At 41.2% G+C, this 21,113-nt stretch overlaps 1 protein-coding gene across 1 annotated transcript in view; it reads right to left on the bottom strand.

Annotated features, from left to right (window-relative positions):
• PGLS (6-phosphogluconolactonase) overlaps positions 1–21,113 on the bottom strand; it is a 164,621-nt gene that overhangs the window by 93,309 nt on the left and 50,199 nt on the right. The window contains exon 2 of the mRNA XM_044084451.1: positions 5,643–6,041. Within this exon, the coding sequence (XP_043940386.1) occupies positions 5,643–5,912 (270 nt within the window). The 5' untranslated portion in view covers positions 5,913–6,041. The remainder of the gene's footprint in view (positions 1–5,642; positions 6,042–21,113) is intronic.

Here is a 21,113-nt window from a genome sequence, read left to right as displayed (position 1 = left end):
TTTTGAAAGGCCAGCAAAAAAAAATTCAGCTAATTTCCAAAACACTAATCTGTAACGGAGTTCAAAAAGAAGAGTCTTAAACTTCTTTTGGCCATCTACCACATAAAAAGTGTCACCCACCATAAATGTATATATGTAGTGAAACTCATTCCGTCATCAAAGGTAAAATGTCTTCGGGTAAAATAAGTGGGTAAAGCTTGCCATTATGAATGTAACATGAAAACTCTAGAAATTACAGTGAACAATGGAGTGAATTCTGAAGTGCCATGTGACAACTCCCTTTTCAAGTGCCTCACATGAGCACAGCATGAGGAAGATGGATTATGGAAGCCACCAAAAGGCCTTGAGTTCACAAGCAAAAGGTAACTTTGGGATATTGTGCTGTTAAAGAGATCTACTGCCTTTAAAATGTTCTGCATTCTTTATAAAGTTAAAATGCCTGGCAAGTCCTGGTATCTAATCAACAACCTATAAAACATCTTTACCTCAACTGAATGAAGCTGGAACTTTGCCAGGTTCCCTTTGATCCCCAAGGACTGAAACAAATAGAGCAGACTCCCTATTTTGGGCAAAAGTGTTTCAGGTAGTAGCCAACAGCCACTGGTACAAGCAGAAAACGCTCTGGTACCACACAGCCCAAAGTGCGTTCCTACTACAGATGTGTACTTTTTAAGCACTCTGGGGCAGATACAAGTTCAAAGGGAATAGTCTGAAACTTGTGAAGACAAGCTACTATTTGGAAGTAGAGGAATCTTCCAGACACCTGGAATTTTTGAAATCAGCACATCGTCTAGACAGAAAAAGTGATGGAAGGACAACAGTGTGAAAGGATTTAAAAGAAGGAAGTACTTCAAGAAGCTTAAAATCTAAAAATGACCCCAAGCCCTTTCATCTTTCCCAGTACTAAATCCCAATATGGAATAATGTCAAAGCCATCGTTGCCTAGACATGACTTTTTGGATTTGGATGGCTCATTTTTAAAAGGAACATTAATACCTCTATCCTTGCTTGATGTTTCAGAAGTGATGGGACATCTGGCAAGGGTAAAGACTTGGTGGGGATACAATAGCCTTTTAACTATAGTTTCTCTGTTCCACATCTCTCATCACCAAAGCGTATGAGAAAAAACGTCAGAATAATGAAAAGCCTGAAATACTCACTATGTGGACAGCAACAGATTGTGCTGGAGAGTGACAGATTTGCTTCTAGCTTTGATTACATTTATAAAGTATACTGGAAATGAAGGCTATGGTTCACCTCTTGGGTCTAAGTAACTCAGACCGACAGAAGAAATTACAGACAATAAACCATTGCTCTGCATGCACAGAAGGCATTCCAACAATTAAATCAGAGACATGGGACAGGGAGAAGAAATACAAGGAAAGGAAAAGGACAGATTAAAGAAAAATTCAGACGTTCAACAGCTGCTTTGTCCCAAACATCATTATAAAACATATGTACATCATTCTCCCCAAAGTACAGTGAACGTCTATGGACTTATCCTGTATGAACCACGTGCCTTTTCACAAACCTCAGACGCAATTATTCCATCAACTGCAAAGCAAATACACCATTTTTTTTTCTAGTCTATATTTCTGATTTCTGGTACTTGGCACTTCTTCAAAAAGTATCTTACAGTGATGGAAACTTATAGAGATGGGAGAATGGATTCACTCAGTCAAGGACAAAAGAAAACAACCAAATGACAAAAGGTAGACATTTTTCAAAAGGCAGACTAAGTGTACTTGAGGTGTGATGTGTTATATGCAGCTGAAATTCCAGATTTACAGGGCAATAGGTAGTAAGGAGGGGTGTGTGAATACTACAGAAAAAGCAGTGGAATAACGGGGACTGGCTTCGTAGAGAGAAAAGTGCAGAGATGAGGAGCTGACAGGGAACAATTTAAATGAGGAGCTAGGAATGAGAAAGCTGTGGTGGTCAGGAGGTAGTCACTTATGGATTTTGGGAAGAGTATAAGCACTGTGATAAATGTGATCACTGAGAGGTAGGAATGAACCTGGAACACAAAACTACAGCAGTTGGTGGTAATTATTACAATATCAAAATAGGACTGTGATATATGAAGCAACAGCATTATAGCAGGATAACAGGAAGGTGATAAAGCATGTAGTAAGTGTAGAATAGCCAGAAAGAAAAAAAAAAAATCACACTTGCATATACACAGTAGTCAGAGACAGCAAAATCAAAGCCATCAGGGACATACAGTGGATATATAAAAAAAAAGTGTACACACCCCTGTTAAAATGCCAGTTTTTGTGGTATAAAAAAAATGAGACCACAATAAATCATTTCAAAACTTTTCTCACCTTTGATGGGACCTATAACCTGCACCTTTCAATTGAAAAACAAATCTGTTGGGGGAAAAATATAAAAAAAAAAATGTACAATAACCTGTGGTTGCACAAGTGTGCACACCCTTAAACTAATACTTTGCTGAAGCACCTTTGGATTTAATTACAGCATTCAGTCTTCTTGGGTAGGAGTTTATCAGCATGGCACATCTTGACTTGGCAATATTTGCTCACTATTCCCTGCAAAAACGCTCCAAATCTGTCGGATTGTGAGGGCATCTCTTGTGCACAGCCGTCTTCTAGTCACCCACAGATTTTCTACTGGATTTAGGTCTGAGCTCTGACTGGGCCATTCCAAAACTTTAGTTTCCTTCTGGTGAAGCCATTCTTTTGTTGATTTGGATGTATGCTTGGGGTTATTCTCATGTTGAAAGGTGGAATTCCTCTTCATCTTCAGCTTCCTAGCAGACGCCTGAAGGTTTTGGGCCAAAAGTGACTGGTATTTGGAACTGTTCATAATTCCCTCCACCCTGACTAAAGCCCAGTTCCAACGAAGCAAAGCAACCCCAAAGCATGATACTGCCACCACCATGCTTCACCGTGGGGATGGTGTTCTTTTGGTGATGCGAAGTGTTGTTTTTGCACTAAACGTACCTTTTGGAATTGTGGCCAAAAAGTTCAATATTGGTCTCATCAGACCAGAACACATTTTCCCCACATACTTTTGGGAGACTATGTATTGTTTTGCAAATTTTAAACCAGGCCTGGATGTTTTTCTGTGTGAGAAAAGGCTTCCATCTTGCAACCCTAATCCATAGCCCAGACATATGGAGAATATGGGAGATTGTTGTCACATGTAGGTACACAACCAGTACTCGCCAGAAATTCCTGCAGCTCCTTCAGTGTTGCTGTAGATCTCTTAGCAGCCTCCCTGACCAGCTTTTGTCTTGTCTTTTAATCAATTTTGGAGGGACATCCAGTTCTTTGCAGTGTCACTGTTGTCTCATATTTTCTCCACCTTTTGATGACTGCCTTCACTGTATTCCATGGTATATCCAATGCTTTGGAAATTTTTTTGTACCCTTCTCCTGACGGATACCTTTCAACAATGAGATCCCTGATGCCTTGGTTCGCAGAGAGCTTATAAAGCTTTTGCTGTAGCAGGCAACTGAGTAAATGTCAAAATCCTACTAGAACAGCTGAACTTTATTTGTGGTTAATCAGAGTCTCTTTAATTGATGTGTACCCAAGAAGACTGGATGTTGTAATTAAATCAAAAGGTGTTTCAACAAAGTATTAGTTTAAGGGTGTGCACACTTATGCAACCAGCTTATTGTACATTTAATTTTTTTATATTTTTCCCCTAACAGATTTATCTTTCAATTAAAAATTGTACAGGTTATAGGAGGTCACATTAAAGGTGGGAAAAGTTTTGAAATTAGTGTGGTCTCATTTTTTTATATCAGAAAAACCTGGAGAAGGACAGCACCCAGTGACAACAGTGAGCTACTGTAGTTTACATCAGTCTGAACAATTAAATCAGAACATGTAGCTAGTCAGACAGCACCCAGTGACAGCAACAATATGCTACTGCACTTTACAGCAGTGAGACTGAATCTGAACATGTAGCTAGTCAGGAAGCTCAACAATTACAACTGCATACAAGTAGAGTGAGCCGCATGCCTACCTGTGGTGGCACACAGGCAGACGAGGAAAGAGGTCTCTCTGGTTTTGTTTGAGGGCTTTTTGCCAGATCTGTATAATTAGTCCCTTGAGGGTCTGCCAAAGCCTGCAGTATCAGGACTTGGGAAGGAGTACAGAATACAGTAGTTAGTGAAATGCAAATCTAAGAGTGCCCCAACAGAAAGGAATATAGTAGAAAGCAGTACTTGGTAAAAGCAAGAGCTTCACAAATGCAGAAATGTGTACAATTATGCAACAAAGCCAAATATGGCATTAGCAAGCTAGTACAGGAAGTGGTACCAACAGGGTCTGTTCCTTGTAGGATGTACCATTTAAGAAATACTCACATTTCAGGAGGAGGACTTGTGTGCAATGCTTTAGTCATACTTCCAGGTACATTTTTTATAATGCATCTCATTACAATTTAATTAAAAAAAAAAAATGAAATGCACTGTTTATGTGTTTTCTTGCGTTTACATTTTCCATATGGCTATATCCCTATAATGTTACAAGAGACGTTACTCAGAATTCTTTCCCAATATATACAAAGCAAACAAAAAGTTCATACTTGAAACCACAAAATGATTGTACTTTTCAATAGCACATCTCAGAGATTCATTTTCTGGTTATAAAAGTTAACAACTAGTCGACAGTGGATATTTATAGGAAGTAAGGATCTTTTTTAAAATTCTAACAGCTGGCATAGAGGATTAAGGCTAGGAATGTTAATCAGTTCAATCCCCCCTTATTTCGTTTAACTACTGTGTGGGACAGTGAGGTCACTTAACCAGACAGTGCTTTGGAGCAATTGGGAATGTAGGCTATGCTTGTTAATGGTCTCCTGGACTACATGCCAAGTAACTGCCTATGAGTGTAGATCTTCAGCAGCCTTAGTAAGCACAGAACTATAGAGTATGCATATTAACTTAGATAGGGTAATGCTGACAGCACAGCAAATGGTTGCAATTCACAAGCTTCTTCCAAAGGCGTCATAGCAGGAATTTCACAATTCCAAGTAAAAAAAAAAATTGAAGAAACCCTAAACATACAAAAACACAAAAATAACACCAATTAAGTGCATCACAAATAAAAAGTTAAGCAGTTTACCCAGTTTTGTATCTCACTATAACAAGCCTCAATCCAACCTATATACATACTGGTATGTGTCTGTGTGTTCTTAAATATACCGTCTTATTAGTATATCAAGAGACAAAATTAATTTTTAAGATGCATAATGTGTTTTAACTCTGTTTTTCTATACAGTCCATTTCACAAGACCCACCTTTCTTATCATTAAAAGAAATATGTTGCTAATAATGTGCTAAGTACTTTCTAAAATGATGGCATTTGTATACAATATAACACAAATTCAGCATATTCTACATTGCTGTGTTGCCATATACTGAACAGAATGGGGAGTATGTGCCACATTTTATGGAACCATTTTTTGTGGCCATGCTTTATTCTCTTTGCAGGACCATTATAAAGTGATTACACTGCAACCAGCACATCCCAATATTATTACTTTTTGCTACATTAATCTTGTAGGCTTAGCAGTAACTTGTTTTTTTGTTCTTAAGGAACCTGATGCTCATCCTTAATCTAAACCATCTGTATGCCCTATCCCCCAAAATGCATTCATCTTACCCTGTACAGTCCATATGTACTTTCAGGATCCTCAAATGCAACTACTCGCTCATCTGCAAAGCCAATAAACCAGTTTTTCCAGTCTGCAGTTTTTATCTTTGGCAGTTCTTCAGAAAGTATGTTAATTAGACTGCCACCAGACAGTGCCACAGTGAAACAACCCCGCGGAGAATGTATTGACTCGTTAGCCAGTTCAGCAATAAAGTGGACAAGAGATGCACCCAATTCCTGGACTGAAGGGAAAACTAAATGATGCCGAGAAGGAAACATTTTCCGAGAGTTGGTTATCTTTGACTGCACGGGAAGTTACAGTAGCAACAGATGCAGGAATGAACAGTAATGACAGCGCGATCCTTATGGCTTTTCACGTGATTAGCCTGTGACTCGAAGCACTCAACTCTGTAAAAGAAAGAAAGAAATAATAAAAATGACATTGGATTTAGTTGAAGATCATTAAAGCTCCTAATTCTACTCCTTGGGAAACTTGGGGTCTATTCTCATAATGATTCTGCATAAGGACACAACCAAGTCAATCTGCAAACTTACAAATAAAGTTCTGCTATCAGAAGTTGCTCTACTGTATATGCACACACAAAACATTTAGGAAAAAGCTGACATTTAAGAAAAACTAGTTTACTAGTACAGGATACAAGGATATTACAAGCATCATGGAATGCTCCATTTAATAACAAAATTAACCAAATCCCACCAAAACAGCTTCTGCAAGCCACATCTTCCAATGATCATTTTTTTAGGATTACAGTCACTAGGGAGATGAGCCCAACAAGATCAATGCCATGTGTGAACAAATAATGCCACACCACAAGTAAATGTTTTACAGAAAGATTTATATTCAGTACCTATTACTCCTTAGAGGAAAAAACATGCAAATTAGTACCATTTTTAAATGAAAAAGTAACTTTAGCCTACTTGCCTGTATGGTGTTTGAGCAAATTATTCACATGCAAAAATTAGACAGGACAACTTTACATGCCCACATTCATGAAGATGTAAATACATAGGTAAGTGGATATTTAGCAATCAAAATGTGTTTAATTTATTAAGACTGCAGTCATAACTTATTAAGAATGGACTTTCAGAAGAGTACGGGGATTATTATAAATTGCTTCATACTGGCATGTCAATTTAAGTTTTTATTAAGCAAGGAACATTTTTTCAAAGTTATTGTACAGTTGGCTGCTTCAAATGCAAGTAATTATGTTGGTAGCTGATGAAAAAGCATTTAACTGGACCTTTGCTTTTAGCTATATAAACTGCTTACATATAAAAAGCAAAAGATGAAGCCTTACAGTACACCACAATGATTCATTCGCCATTGCTCTTTTCATAGTTCAGTGTAAGAAAAAAAAAAAAAAAAACACAAAAACAACAATCTCACTAGTTTACAGGTTACAGCATAGGTTCATAGGTATATACTAGGCTAACGACCGCCAGTGCCTTTATAAGCCGAGCCATGCAAGCCAACCAATGGTGTCCCTATGTATCATGGGTGTTTAATAGGAGGGGGTATGTTAGTTAAGAAGTTTCTAAAAGTTGTGTAGGAGGGGTATGTTAGACAGAGGCAGATGGTAATGCCCAAATTATCAGAGACATGGGGGCCAGACCCAGGGAGAATTTCCAATTTTACATTCACTGGTCCATGTTACACTTGGATAGGGTTAGGGATAGACTCTGCTTCACATGGATGGGGATTCTATTCCACCACATGGAGATCCTCTGAGACATACATCTGTCTCACTAACATGTCTTATTTAGGTCACAAGCAAAATTTAAATTCTTGGATCTACTGGTTCTGATGCTGTTCATTTTGTGGATGTGCAAAAGTTTCATGACAGATGGACTTAAGGATGCCATGCATAGATCATTTCTCAGTAACCTGTAGGAATACGGCTTTAAGGTGATTTGTATAGGAGAATGTATCTGTACCCCGGATACTACTATGGTACTATGCTCTTAAAATGTTTGCTTGTCTGAACATGCAGAGCCTCTTTATAACTGCTTTTTATAAAAGAGGATACTGAAATAGGGATGAAACGTTTAACAAACTTGGGAGACCTACTCCTTGAAATCAGTTTTCTTCTCCGATCATACTTTTTCAGGACTTAAGCAGATAGGAACGTTGTATTTGGACTATCAAAAAGCAGAATTCAAAATTTCAGCTTTTACACACCTTCAGACAAACTTGAATGTAACCTTTCAAATCTTCTCATAATAGATCCAGGAGCTGATGCTCTGGAGAAAGCATCAGCTGGGTCGTAAGCATTTTGAGAAAATATATTCTGAAAAGGCAATAATGTTTCTCATTTTCAAAAGAGCCAAGCCAAAAATTAACATGTAGGCTTGACAATTAAGAATTCTAAAAATGAGACTGAAAAAAAAAATATATTTTTCCCCAAATAAAAAAATGTTCTTTTTCCCAAATCTATCAAAGGCTTTCCCATCCTTGCCAGGAGGGAGGGGGGTTTACTTAATGTTTACACTGGACAAAGAAATCACAGCTGGGTCAGATCTTGTATTAGAAAATAAGATGGAGGAACCTAATACAGTCTGTCTTTTTAGAGGCTGCAGGCCAGCTATCAAACATGTTGACGGTTTGCAATAATGATGAAAAAAAAATCTTCCAAATGGATGTACAGGACAAACAGCCACAGGTCAAGGAAATTCCTTTTCATTTTTTTTTTTTGAAAATGTAATGTCATTTTTTTCCCAAAGGAAAAAAAATATTAATTCACTGCAGCAATGGTTTCAGGAAAAGAAAATTCCTCCATAAGAAAACCTTCTTCAGGGGCATAATATGATGCCCAAGTGAAAATAATTTAAATTGTTGGGGTAATTCTATTCCCTGAAGAGAACAGTGGGAATAAAATCAGAAACTGAGGAATTTCTTTTACCAGAAAAAACAGACTGTAAAGCCCTGAACTAAGCCCAATAAATATTTCTTACCCAGGGAAACAAAAAATGCAAGGACTTAATTGTTATTATTTTTAAACAGGAAACTGTAAAGAATCAAGACTCGTTCACAAGAGACATCCATACTAGGAAGAGAAGCATTCCTCATTCCTTCCCCAGAAAAAAACATAAGAGTAGTTCTCTCTTGTCTGCAGAGAATGTATCTTAAACCCCAGTCCATGGCGGCTAAAGGGACTACACTAATGGAAACCACAAAAAAAAAAGATTTGGGGTCCAAGAAGCCTAAAATGGCCACTGCAGGGTCACCAATCTGCGGTTGAGAGAAGGAAACAGCCAGCTGAACTAGCAAAGATTGTTTTCTTTTTCATGTGGAAAGCTGTTCCATGGTTAAGTCAAGAAAGGCGAATGAAACACCGCTGGCACTGTCAGTAGTAGTCAGTAAACAGGTAGCAAAAAGTAGTGTTTTCACAAAATTACAGTGTGAAAGCACAAAAATACACATACTTGACCCATCCCCTGAAAGTACTTTATAAAAGTTTTAGACATAAAAGTAAATTCTTTAAAATTGAAGTTTACATTGAAAACAGCAAAACAGAAAAATCTGCTTCAACTGACAGAAATGGCTCCAGACAGTCCTGAAAACAGTATAACCTAGCTAAAACTAAACAGTTCCTTTTGAAATGAACAGTTCAGTCTTGAAAATTCAAAAAGTGTTTTTTTTCCCCCAAGAAAGGAACTTGCCTGCCAGCTATGGAGAAATGCTAACCGATTATCAGAAGCCCACAACAGGAGTTGCTTTTTGGCAGCAGAAAGGGCTAAAAGGCTTGGTAACCAGACTTCACATGAAAGGTGCCCTTAAGTCTTGGGAGCTGGCCAGCTGTTACATCCTTGGTAGGATATAACCCATATAGCCAAGCTTATTGCAGCAGGGATCAAATGATCAACATTTTAAATATTAAAAAAAATGTAATGCTACTAGAATTCAACTAGTCAGCAGAAAGTCACAAGCATGCATTCATGCTACTCAGTATATCTACCAATGAAATATTCAGGGGCCACATGTATCCAAGCTTTGACTCAGTTTGGCTCCTAAGCGCAGAGGTTTTGGCCCCAACTACCTGCCTGAGCTCTGGTCTCATCTATATTTCACGTGTTCTAGCAGGTGCAGAAGTTTTGGCTCAGAGTACTCTGCAGATGATCCACAGTTCAGCAGCAGCCCCAGAGATGAAGAAGCCAGCTGGCAAGGTATAGGAAATCAGCAGGCAGTGCAAACTAGCCTATCCCAAGGTAGGGAAGGTGTTACAGTCTTGCAGCAACAGCCCCACCCAGTGGAAGGCCAGAAATTGCAACACCATTTATGGACTCCAGAGACTGCAAGCCCACCAAGGAAGTTACACGTATGCATACCAGATGGTCTCACGGGTATACAGAAGTACATACTTGCACAGGCAAAGCCATCAGAAGTGCATAGTGAAGAGTGCCTTGTCCTAGATGCCAGCTTTACAAAGCACTAACATATCACTTACACATTTTAAAAAGTTGTTTATTTAGCCTTTTGCATAGTCTTACATTTTATGAAAGGTCTGTACCTCCTAAGATAGCAGACTGCCTTGCAGGTCTTTGTTTTGCAGTAATTGTCAACTGTCACCCCCAACCCTAAGCTTCTGCTATAGCCACACCTCTCTTCATACAGCTTTCTTGAAACAGTTGCAAGGAAAAGACCTTGCAAGTGGCTTCTCTAATTTTAGTCTGTATTTTGTAACCTTTTTCATTAAATTCAGGATGTGCTGGTTTGCAGTTCATTATAGTGATGTTACTGAAAGTTGTTGTGTCTTTCGGCTTTTCCCGGTTAGGGGTCACCACAGCGGAACTCCGGTCCGCTAATGATTGGTAGTTGATTTTTACGTGCCGAGTTACCAGCCCTGACGCACAACCTTCAACGAAGGTATGCCCATTCACGCATGTCTCCATGCAGAAGACGCTCTAGCTGAGAATCGAACCAGACAGCGTCTTACTGTAAGGCGACAACGCTACCGCCATGCAGAAGACGCTCTAGCTGAGAATCGAACCGGAGTGACGTTACTGAAAGTAAATGAGTGAATTTATCTTGGTTACTGACTGAAAGCACAATTACTTTGCATTTCTTGCCTGAATATGCTGGTTTTTTTTTGTTTTTTTTTACTACAGCAGTTCATTTGTGGAAACTTCACAGAATGCTATTTTAACCACAGCAGGGGAAATTAGTTTTAGTATTCGGTTATCGACATATACAAGTCATGAAAACATCAGGCAACCTCTATGCCTCTATGTCTCCCAGGCAGTATTTATAGGTTATGGACGGATTTCTTCAAGTACATCTACAAGTACATGGGAAGTTGTCTGGGCACCTAGGAAGGGCGAGGATAGTCTTCCACTTTTTATTTTTTCAGTCTCAAGGACCCTGTACAACTTCTGGTTGTCCACCACCCAACTTCTGTGCCCACTTAACCCTGGATCCCCCAATAATGCCGCTGTGGCAACCCCTAACCGGGAAAAGCCAAAAGACGATGATGTCAATTCTCCATTGCTAAAAAGATCAGGGCAAACTACCACAGCTCCAGTCAAGCACTTCCCTTCACATCAAAGCTCCAGTTAGACAAGTGCAGTTTGAACATTTTAGACTGGCACTTATTACCACAGAATAGTGTTATATTGTCGATATGTATGCCTTCTTATAAAAAGTATAGTTTTGTACCTACCATAAATGTAGATGTTCGAAGATCCACATTGCTGCAGTCATAACCTGTGGGGTAGTCCGCTGTCCTCGGTCGGCCCGAATACCAAAGTATTAGGCTGGCGTCGGTCATGGGCGCTCAGATCTGACGTCAGTGCGCCATGGTATTAAAGTGCATGACCGACGTCATATCCTCAGTCTTTTCTTGCCCCAGATGTCAGAAGTTCCTAAAAAGAAAGGCCACAGCCAAAAATAGAAAAACCTCCAAAACCCAAGTACAAACAACCTCCACAACCCAAACCATACAACCACTCCAAACTACAGAGGGGAAGGAGGGAGGGTAAATTGGACTGCAGCAATGTGGATCTTCGAACATCTACATTTATGGTAGGTACAAAACTGTACTATGTTCTTCATCTCACATTGCTGCAGTCATAACCTGTGGGTAGAATCCCAAAGCAAAGGTAAAGGGAGGTTGGCAAAATCATAAAGCATTGGGAGCTGCTAATATGCCCTGTAAGACTGCAGTGGCAAACCCAGCCCTAGATTTGGAATAAAGAGGGAGATGGTAATGTTTAGTAAAAGTGTGTACTGAACTCCAAGTAGCTGCTTCCAAAATATCTTTAGTAGCTACTCCCCTTAAAAAAGCAGTAGAAGTGGCAGTCGCCCTAGTGGAATGAGGTCTGATTCCAGCCGGAATCTCCTTACCATGACGAGAATAACAAAAAGCAATACAATGGCCAATCCACTTAGAAATAGTTTGTTTTGAAACAGGTTTCCCCTGAGAGGCCAAAGCAAAAGAAACAAATAACTGTTGAGACTGTCTGAACCTTTTAGTCCTGCTCAAATAATAACGCAACTGCCTGTGAATATCCAAAGTGTGCAAAATTTTCTCCCCTTTATTTTGGGGATCAGCATAAAAAGTAGGCAAATGAATAGATTGGTTCAAGGCCACATTTGAAACAACTTTAGGCATAAACGTAGGGTTAGTACGCAGAGATACCCTATCCTTATGAAAAATCAGGAAGGGTTCAACTGCCATTAGAGCCTGTAATTCAGATACCCTTCTAGCAGACGTAATGGCCAACAAAAAAGCAGTCTTCCAAGACAAAAACTTTAACTCAGACGTAGCTGCAGGTTCAAAAGGAGGTAAAGTAAGTTTTTCCAACACAAAATTGAGATCCCAGGAAGGAGTAGGAGCTCTACGCGGGGGTCTTATGTTCTTTGCCCCTCTAAGGAATTGCTTAAATAAAGGATGAGAGAATAATGGTGGGTCACAGTCATAGTGAGCAGAAATGGCTGCGGCATGAACTTTTACAGAGGAGAAAGACAAACCCTTGTCTAATAATTCTGTAAGATATTGAAGAGAAACACTCAAATCAGGCCTGGAAACATCAAAGCTCTTTGCTTTGCTCCAAATAAAAAATCTCCTCCATTTATCAGCATAAACTTTCCTTGTACTAGGCCTTCTGGCCTCCAAAATAACATTCAAAACTTGTTGAGGAAGCTGCGACCCTCCAGGTTCTAGAACAGAATATGCCAGGCTGTTAGATGCAGGGACTGAATCCTGACATTGAGGAAATGATTGCCTGCCTGAGACAAAAGGTGTGGAATTGAAGGCAAAGGCCAAGGAGGCTCCCGTACTAAACTCCTCAGCAGAGGGTACCAGTGCTGTCGAGGCCAATCTGGAGCTATTAGAATCATGGAGGGCTTGTCTTGTCTGACCTTCAAGAGCACCTTGGGAAGGAGAGGCAGAGGAGGAAAGGCATAGACGTGAAGATTGCTCCAACTGAATGATAGAGCATCCACTTTCCAAGCTGATGATGAAACATCTTTGTGCAAAACTTTGGCAACTGGAAATTTAGTGGAGAAGCGAACAGATCTATGTCTTGAGTCCCCCATATCACTGTCAACTGTCGAAATACATGAGGATCCAACTTCCACTCGTGGGGATCCACCATCTGTCTGCTCAAAACATCTGCTAAGGAGTTCTGTGCTCCTGGCAGAAACCTTGCCTGAAGAGTGAGGTGCAAACTGATAGCAGTCTCCCACAAAATCATAGCTTGCCTGCAAAGAGGGTACGAATGGGTTCCCCCTTGCTTGTTGATGTACCACATGACAGTTGTGTTGTCTGTTTGAATCAACACTTGTCCTGGGTGAAGTAGATCCTTGAAAGCCATCAATGCAAATTGGACTGCTAACATCTCCTTCAAGTTGATATGTAAATGTTGAAGTCTGGCAGGCCACGTGTCTTGAACCCATTTTCCATTGAGGTGTGCTCCCCAAGCCTTGTCCGAGGCATCTGTCATTAAGATCTGACTCGCCTCTGGTCGGGTCACAGAGAGTCCCTTGTTTAGGTGACATTCCTGAGCCCACCACAAAAATTCCTTTTGAATGCAAGGTATTATCTGAATGACAGTGTCCAGATCGTGGCAGTGTTGCGACCATACATTTTTGAGATACCATTGTAGCTTCCTCATATGCAGTTTGGCATTGGGAAGCACCAGAATACAAGATGCCATGAACCCCAAGGCTTGAAGGACTGTCCTTGCAGTCAGCCTGGACCGTAGAGACAATTGTTGGAAGTAAAGTGTAAGGTTCCTTTGCTTGTCCAGGGTCAAAAAAGCCATCTGGGAAGCTGTATTCAGTCTCACACCCAGAAAGCGCATTTCCTGAGAGGGTACTAGACTGGACTTTGTTTCGTTCACAGAATACCCTAGGCACCTTAACACTGCCATAACATACTGTAGATGGTGAAGTAGCTTGTTTTTGTCTTGAGCAAGAATCAGGCAATCGTCCAAATAAGGATAAATTTGTATTCCTCTTAACTTTAAGAAGGCTATCACCGGAGCCAGAACCTTTGTGAACACCCTGGGCGCAGTAGATAAGCCAAAGGGCAATGCAGAGAACTGATAATGTAAAGTCCCAGCCCGAAAACGCAGGAATCTCCTGCAACTGGGCCTGATAGGAACATGCAGATAAGCCTCTTTGAGATCCAGAGTTACCATCCAGTGATCTTTGCCCAACAGAGGCAGAAGTTGTTGCAACGTCAACATTTTGAATTTTGGAATGTCCAGGTATGTGTTGAGGATAGATAAATCCAAAATTGGCCTCCAAGTGTTTCCTTTCTTTGGTACAAGAAACAGGCGAGAATAAAATCCTAGGCCCACTTCTGACAGAGGGACCTGCTGTATAGTCCCCATTTGAAGAAGTAAAGAAATCTGTTTGTGAGCCTCTACCCTTTGCTGAGGAGGAACGTCTGGCATGCCCTTGAAAGGAGGCAATGTGTGGAAATAAAACTTGTAGCCTCGGTCTATAATGTCCAACACCCATTTGTCCTGGGTGACTAAAAGCCAGTTTTGCTTGAAGAGTGCCAACTTTCCTCCCAGAGGAGCTGCCAGGCAGGAAGGATCTGGCAGCTGAAGATGCAGGTCATTGGGCCTGTTTACGAAAGGACTGGCCCCTGCCCTCACCTGTAGATTGTGCAGGGGAACTCCACGTTCTAGGCCTGAAAGAACCCTGAGCTCTGCCCCTACCACGTCTAGATCTGCCCCTAGACTGTAAATCAGAAGAAGGGTAAGCCCATCCCTTAGTAGGCCAATTCCTGCTAAACTTAGGGGGCTGCACCTGCAAAAAATCCTTAACAGTCTGCATATACTTAGCTTTGTCTTCCATTTTCTTTAAGACAGACTCCACAGGAGAACCAAACAAAACTTCAGACTGCAAAGGAGCATCCAAAATTCTAGCTTTAACATGCTCTGACAAGTTCTGATCCTTAAGCCAGGCGTGCCTGCGAATAACAGATCCAGTGGGACAAGTTCTGATCCTTAAGCCAGGCGTGCCTGCGAATAACAGATCCAGTGGCAGCCACCCTGGAAGAAGCCTGTAAGGCATCGAAACCACACTGCAAAGAATGCTTACCCACCTGATCAGAGGCATGAACCAAATCCTGTAATTCCTTACACTCTATGCCCTCTGCCAAAGCATCTACCTTAGATTTTAACTGGAGAAAGGAGAAAATTCTGGTACTTCAACATATGAAACTGGCAATTCAAAGCCCTCATTGCTAGAGTGGAAGAGGTATACACTTTTTTACCCCACCTATCCAAAGCTCTAGAATCCTTATCCATAGGAACTGGATTCTTTACAACAGAAGCCCTGACACCCTTAGGTCCCTGGCTAATAGTTTCTGGGTCAGCCCTTGGGCTCTTACACAGATATTTATGAGCCTCTGGCACTCTGTAATACCTATCTGGTTTAACTGGCGCAGGAGGCAAAGAGTCTGGATTAAGAGAAGCCTCAGAGAAAACATCCTGAACAACATCCAAAACAGGAGGTATAGCCAAGGGTCGATGTTGTGGTAAAAACAAAAATTCCCTAAGCCTCTTTCGGGAATCTGAGAAATCCTGACCTTCCCATTTAAAATGCTCCCTCATAGAATGCAGGGTTTCTGAAAAAGAAAAATCCTCTGGCGGAGAAGCAGAAGGACTGGAATCCTCTGCGTCTGAATCAGAATAAGGAGGAAAATCCTGAATGTCTTCAGCCGAAGACTCTGAGTAATCTGAAGCCTGTTCCAAACTTTCCACCTCTGGCTCCACCCTAGGCCTCTTATCTGGAGGGGGCATAAAACCCCTGATTAAGGAAATCAAATCTTCTGCCATTTTAAGCATGTGTTTTTTAGGCACAGAACCTGCAGAACTAGGACTGACACCTGAGGAAGGCAAACCAGGCCTGACCTTGGAAGGTACCCTAGAGACAGAAGGAGAAGGCCTAACCACCTTAGGCAAAGAAGGGAGTACAGCAACCTGAGAGGCCCCCTCAGCCTGACCCGACTCCTGGGAGGCCACATCTTGCAAAATTAACGGCTCCCCCTGAGACTCAGCTGAAACCTCGGCTGGATCTACAGATTCCACCGTAGTTTCTAAAGAACCGGCGTCCGGAACGGACGACTCATCCTACTTGGACCTTAACGATTTTTCCTTGCGCTTCTTAGCGGTAGCAGGCGGAGGATCCGACGGCATAAAGCCTAGCGCAATCTAACCTACGTTTAATGGTGCGCTTATTAAATCTAGCACAAAAGCGACACCCGACTACGTCGTGCTCAGGCCCCAAACAAGGAATACAGAGAGAGTGGTAATCCCTATGCGGTATCTGTTTCCCACAAGAAATACAATTATTCACTTTTTCTGACATCCGGAATTAACTGAGGCAAGAAAAAACAAAAATATTCCCCAACGGGGTACTTAGCCCAACTTGGTTTCGGTCTGAAACTCAGAATACGAAAATTTCAGAACGCCGAACGGCACTTGCAAACGCTGCTTCTGCTTTGGACCATGCGGCAAAAAAGACTGAGGATATGACGTCGGTCATGCGCTTTAATACCATGGCGCACTGACGTCAGATCTGAGCGCCCATGACCGACGCCAGCCTAATACTTTGGTATTCGGGCCGACCGAGGACAGCGGACTACCCCACAGGTTATGACTGCAGCAATGTGAGATGAAGAACATCGAAACATTTCCAGCCAGAAAAAGCACTACAATGTCAAAGAATGTTACTTTTTTGTTGTTATTAAATGCAAGCAAAGTAAATCGTCACAGCTCCAGTTGGGAAAAAACACCACTACCCCCACCCCCACTCTACCCTCTCATACTTAGAACTCATTTTGAGTACTTCAGAATAGGACTTGCTACCACAGGACAAGCCTTCGTGATGGGAAGGGGGCTGGAGGCCAGGGACCAGAGAGAGGTCAGGTTAACAAAAATGGTATATCACCCCAGGTACCAAACTCTTTGCTACACCTCTGCTCAGAGGGTGCAGTACAGCAGGTACTATGCCAAGCTTTTCAGTCAAAAGAAGAAGCTGTTCTCGTAAAATGTCTCCTAACCTCTGCTCTGATGGATGACGTGACCATGATCCCAGCTCTCAGCTCCCTCACCCACTCTTTTAGGAAACCAGAGGTTGGAAGGAACAAAAGAACTAACAGAGGGACATGGGCTTGACGTTGGGGAGGAGCGAGGCCAAATCATTATTAAAGGGCAGCCTGTTCTACTTTAACAATGGGACACGAACTCAGGCCTCTGCTCTATCCTGCCTAGATGAACAGAGTCATGTCTATGCACCTCCCTTAGATTGCCAGGAAATAAAGAGGCACATATCATGTTAAATAACCAAGACAATTTTTTTGCTTTTTCTTTAAACTGTATTACAAAGCAAGAAACAGTTTTTGTCTAAGGCGCCTCTAACACAGCTTAGCACCTGTAAGTACTGAGCTTGTTACCACTAAATACAAAGTCATGCCTGGTGTTGGGGTCACAGCTCTCAACATCTTCACTCAAGAACCAGTGCCAAAGGCCCCAAATCAGAAACAGGTTTAACATACTGGAGTCAACTGCTTTGAAAGCTGTACAGAACAAATAAGGTTTCAGTAAAGTGCAATATGAGAAGAATATGAACATTTACTACTGCAATGTTTACAATTGTTTAGTAACTGCAATAATCACAGTTTTAATATAAACTTGTAATAGGCAAGGCAAAAATCAGAGAAAGCAAAGGTCTACAAATACAAAACGTTATTAACAAAATGATAGCATCATCACATAAATCACCACACAATACACATCTTACAAACTGCAGACAATAAGATAGCCACCTAGCCCATAACGAGCAAAATTCACTTTGTCAGCACAAAAAAAAAGATAAAATGTCTGCCTGTTGAAGCCTGAGTCACTGTTTTGTTTGGCAATATAATGTTTAAACTGTTAAATGATCACTATCACCTGACACTATTCATAGGTCACTCCAGCTACAATCTGAGGTCAAGTTGGCTCAAGTACAAAAGACCAACATACATACATACAAGTAGGATTTCTAAAAGCATTTACAAAAATCAGTCCTAGCTTCTGCAAGGCTTTACCCCAAAAAGTGCAAAATACTGACAAGCTGACTGGCTTTTGAAAATTAATTCAAACACACCTTGCTGTTAAATGCAAGTGCAACTGTTCAAGAGCTCCATAAGTAAATTCTTAAATAAGGTACACAGTCAAACTATACAACATTAAAACCCGCGGAATCACATCAGAATACACTACAGTACTAAGAAAATACTTTTTTTTTTTTTTTTACCAAAACGTGTCTAAGTAAGCTATATTCTTGTATGTGTACTGTATTATACAAGATATACTCTACCATGTTTATACACTGCATTATGTGCACAGTTGATTGTAATACTGCAATGACTATATGCTTGTCATTTGCCTGATGATCCTTTGTTGGATCAGTTCACCTACCAAGTTAACAAATAAAGTAACATAAAAAAAGCTTCTCAATGACACTTTGATACAACGTGCCACATGGGTGACTTAATAGCCTCACAAGGTATCTGTTAAGTATTGAGAAAGGAGCAATCGAGACACATTTAACAATGCTGTAAATCCATTTTTCTTGGCTAGCTTTTTCAGAGAATCAAAATCAGGTAGAAAAAAGTAAACAAAATAAGAAATCAGTCAGTAAAAAATATGACTGACAGGCTTAGAAATTATCTTTGTCTTGGGCATGAAGGGTACCCCTTGTAAAGTATAGCCCAAATGTAAATCAATATACCTCCAGCAGAAACTGGACTATGATATTAAATTGTTTATAAGTACTATATATGGCAGTCAAAGCTAACACATTAAAAACACTACTTAAAAAGAATTGCAAAATATCTTTACTCACAAGAGCTAAGGCGATAGGAGTTTCAAGCAGGAAAATTATATCAAATTAAAATGGGAAGACCAGTCTGACCAGCTACCATAGGCTATTACTAGGCTATCCACCTGGAGGTCATTTTAAGCCTAGCCATTTTAACCCAATATAATACCGTAGAGGTACTAGTCAATACCCAAGACTACATTTAGCGATGACTGCCCATGTCCAAGGGGGTCGTGGGGGCTATCCTCGGTAAGAATTTACGGTGCCCCATCCAGGTTCCTCTTGAACAGTGTCATAGAGGTGCTGGGTTTCATATGAATTGGTAGCTTGTTCAAAAGATGTGATAGTCTTGTTCTTTCGGCTTTTCCCAGTTAGGGGTCGCCACAGCGGATCACCTATCCGCTCATGATTGGCAGTTGAGTTTTACAGTGTCGAGTTGCCAGCCCGGCGCCCAACCTTCCACAGAAGGCACACACACACACACACACACACACACACACACACACACACACCTAGGGCCAATTTAGTGTGTCCAATCCACCTGCAGCATGTCTTTGGGATGTGGGAGGAAACCGAAGCATCCGGAGGAAACGCACGCGACCACTGGGAGGACATGCAGACTCCACACAGAAGGCACCCCAGCCGAGGATCGAACTGGAGAACCTCTTGCTGTGAGGAGGCCATGCTAACCACTGTACCACCATGGCCGCCCAAAAGATGTGACAGTCACTGGGATATAAATCTGTCCCTCAGATATGGCCTGCAATTTAAATAGGACACGCTGAAGTCAGTGGAATGGGTAGCCCTAGACCCATTTGATTTATGGATATGCAGTAAGTTCATTAGGTTTGGGTCATGGGTTGCTCTGTAGGCCTGGCAAAAATCTCCCCAAGAAGTCTATACGATACAGGCTATTGTGACAAGGATTTTAGTCAGTCCGTGTAAGGCACATTCTAGAGGCCCTTGATCTTATTTGTTAGAAACCTCTGAGGTCTTTCTAATTGCTGTAGGTGCTTAGTATGGTACTTACCAAGAATGGGGCATTATACTCAATTACGAGCCTGATAAGTGCAGAGTATAGGAGGGTCATAAAGTTCTTTTCCTCTCCAGACAATGCCTTTTCTAAATCAAGTGAGCTACGTGGAAAGCTTTCCTTACAATGGTAGACACGTGGCAGTCAAAGCTAAGGTGGCGGTCAACCTGTGATCCCAGGTCCCTTACCACTTCATGGGTATTTAGGGTACTGTTATTGGATTTGATAGTGTAAAAGGGACATTGTTTGTGCTGAAGGGAATGATGATGCATTTCTCTGCATTCATTCAGTTTGAGACAGTGACCAATACACCAGTTGTTTGTCTGTGAGAGACTATCCTGGATTATACAGACATCATTGGGGATTCAATGATTGCACCTAGTATGCAGTCATCTGCAAACTTGGTCAGCCACAATCCTTTAGTTTTGACATGACCTTCTAAAGTATATACCAAACAGTAGGGGTCCAGCACAGACCCATGTAGCACCCCACTGGTAACAGGTCTGCTGGTTGATGTGGAGTTACCCACTTTTGAAAGTGTTCCTGGTATGTGAGCCATTTGGCAACCCATCTTACAACAAAGGGGTTTACATTCAGTTTGCCAAGTTTATTGGTAATGTCTGAATGTGGGATTGTGTTGAAAGCCTTTGCCACTGAAGTATGCTGTGTGCGCAGACTTGCCCTCATCAATGGCCTTGATCAAACTTTCAAAGAAAACCATCAGATTTAACAGGCAAGGATTTGTCCTTCACAAAGCTGAATTGGGTAGTATCCAAGGTTTGAAGGTCACCCGTGTCTTTATTTACGAGCTCCATAATGATACGTTCCATGGCCTTACAGATGAGGCTGGTCAGGCTTATTGGTCTGTATTTCCCCGGGTCTGTTGCTAGGCCACCTCTATGGATGGGAATAACTGCAGCTGTTCCCCATTCCGCAGGAACAAAGCCTGGGGTTAGGATATGATTGAAAAGGGTACTTAGTGATTATGCTAGTTCATGCTTTAGCCTGTTTAGAAGACACCCTGGGATGCCATCTGGTCTCACAGAGGCCATGTTCTTTGCCTTGGACAGGGTTTTGAGTACCTTCTCTTCAGATATGTAAG

This window comes from Protopterus annectens, chromosome 9.part0 (assembly GCF_019279795.1).
Source record: "Protopterus annectens isolate FY-2018-M chromosome 9.part0, PAN1.0, whole genome shotgun sequence".
NCBI lineage: Eukaryota > Metazoa > Chordata > Ceratodontiformes > Protopteridae > Protopterus > Protopterus annectens.
This window is presented reverse-complemented; position numbering and strand designations above follow the sequence as displayed.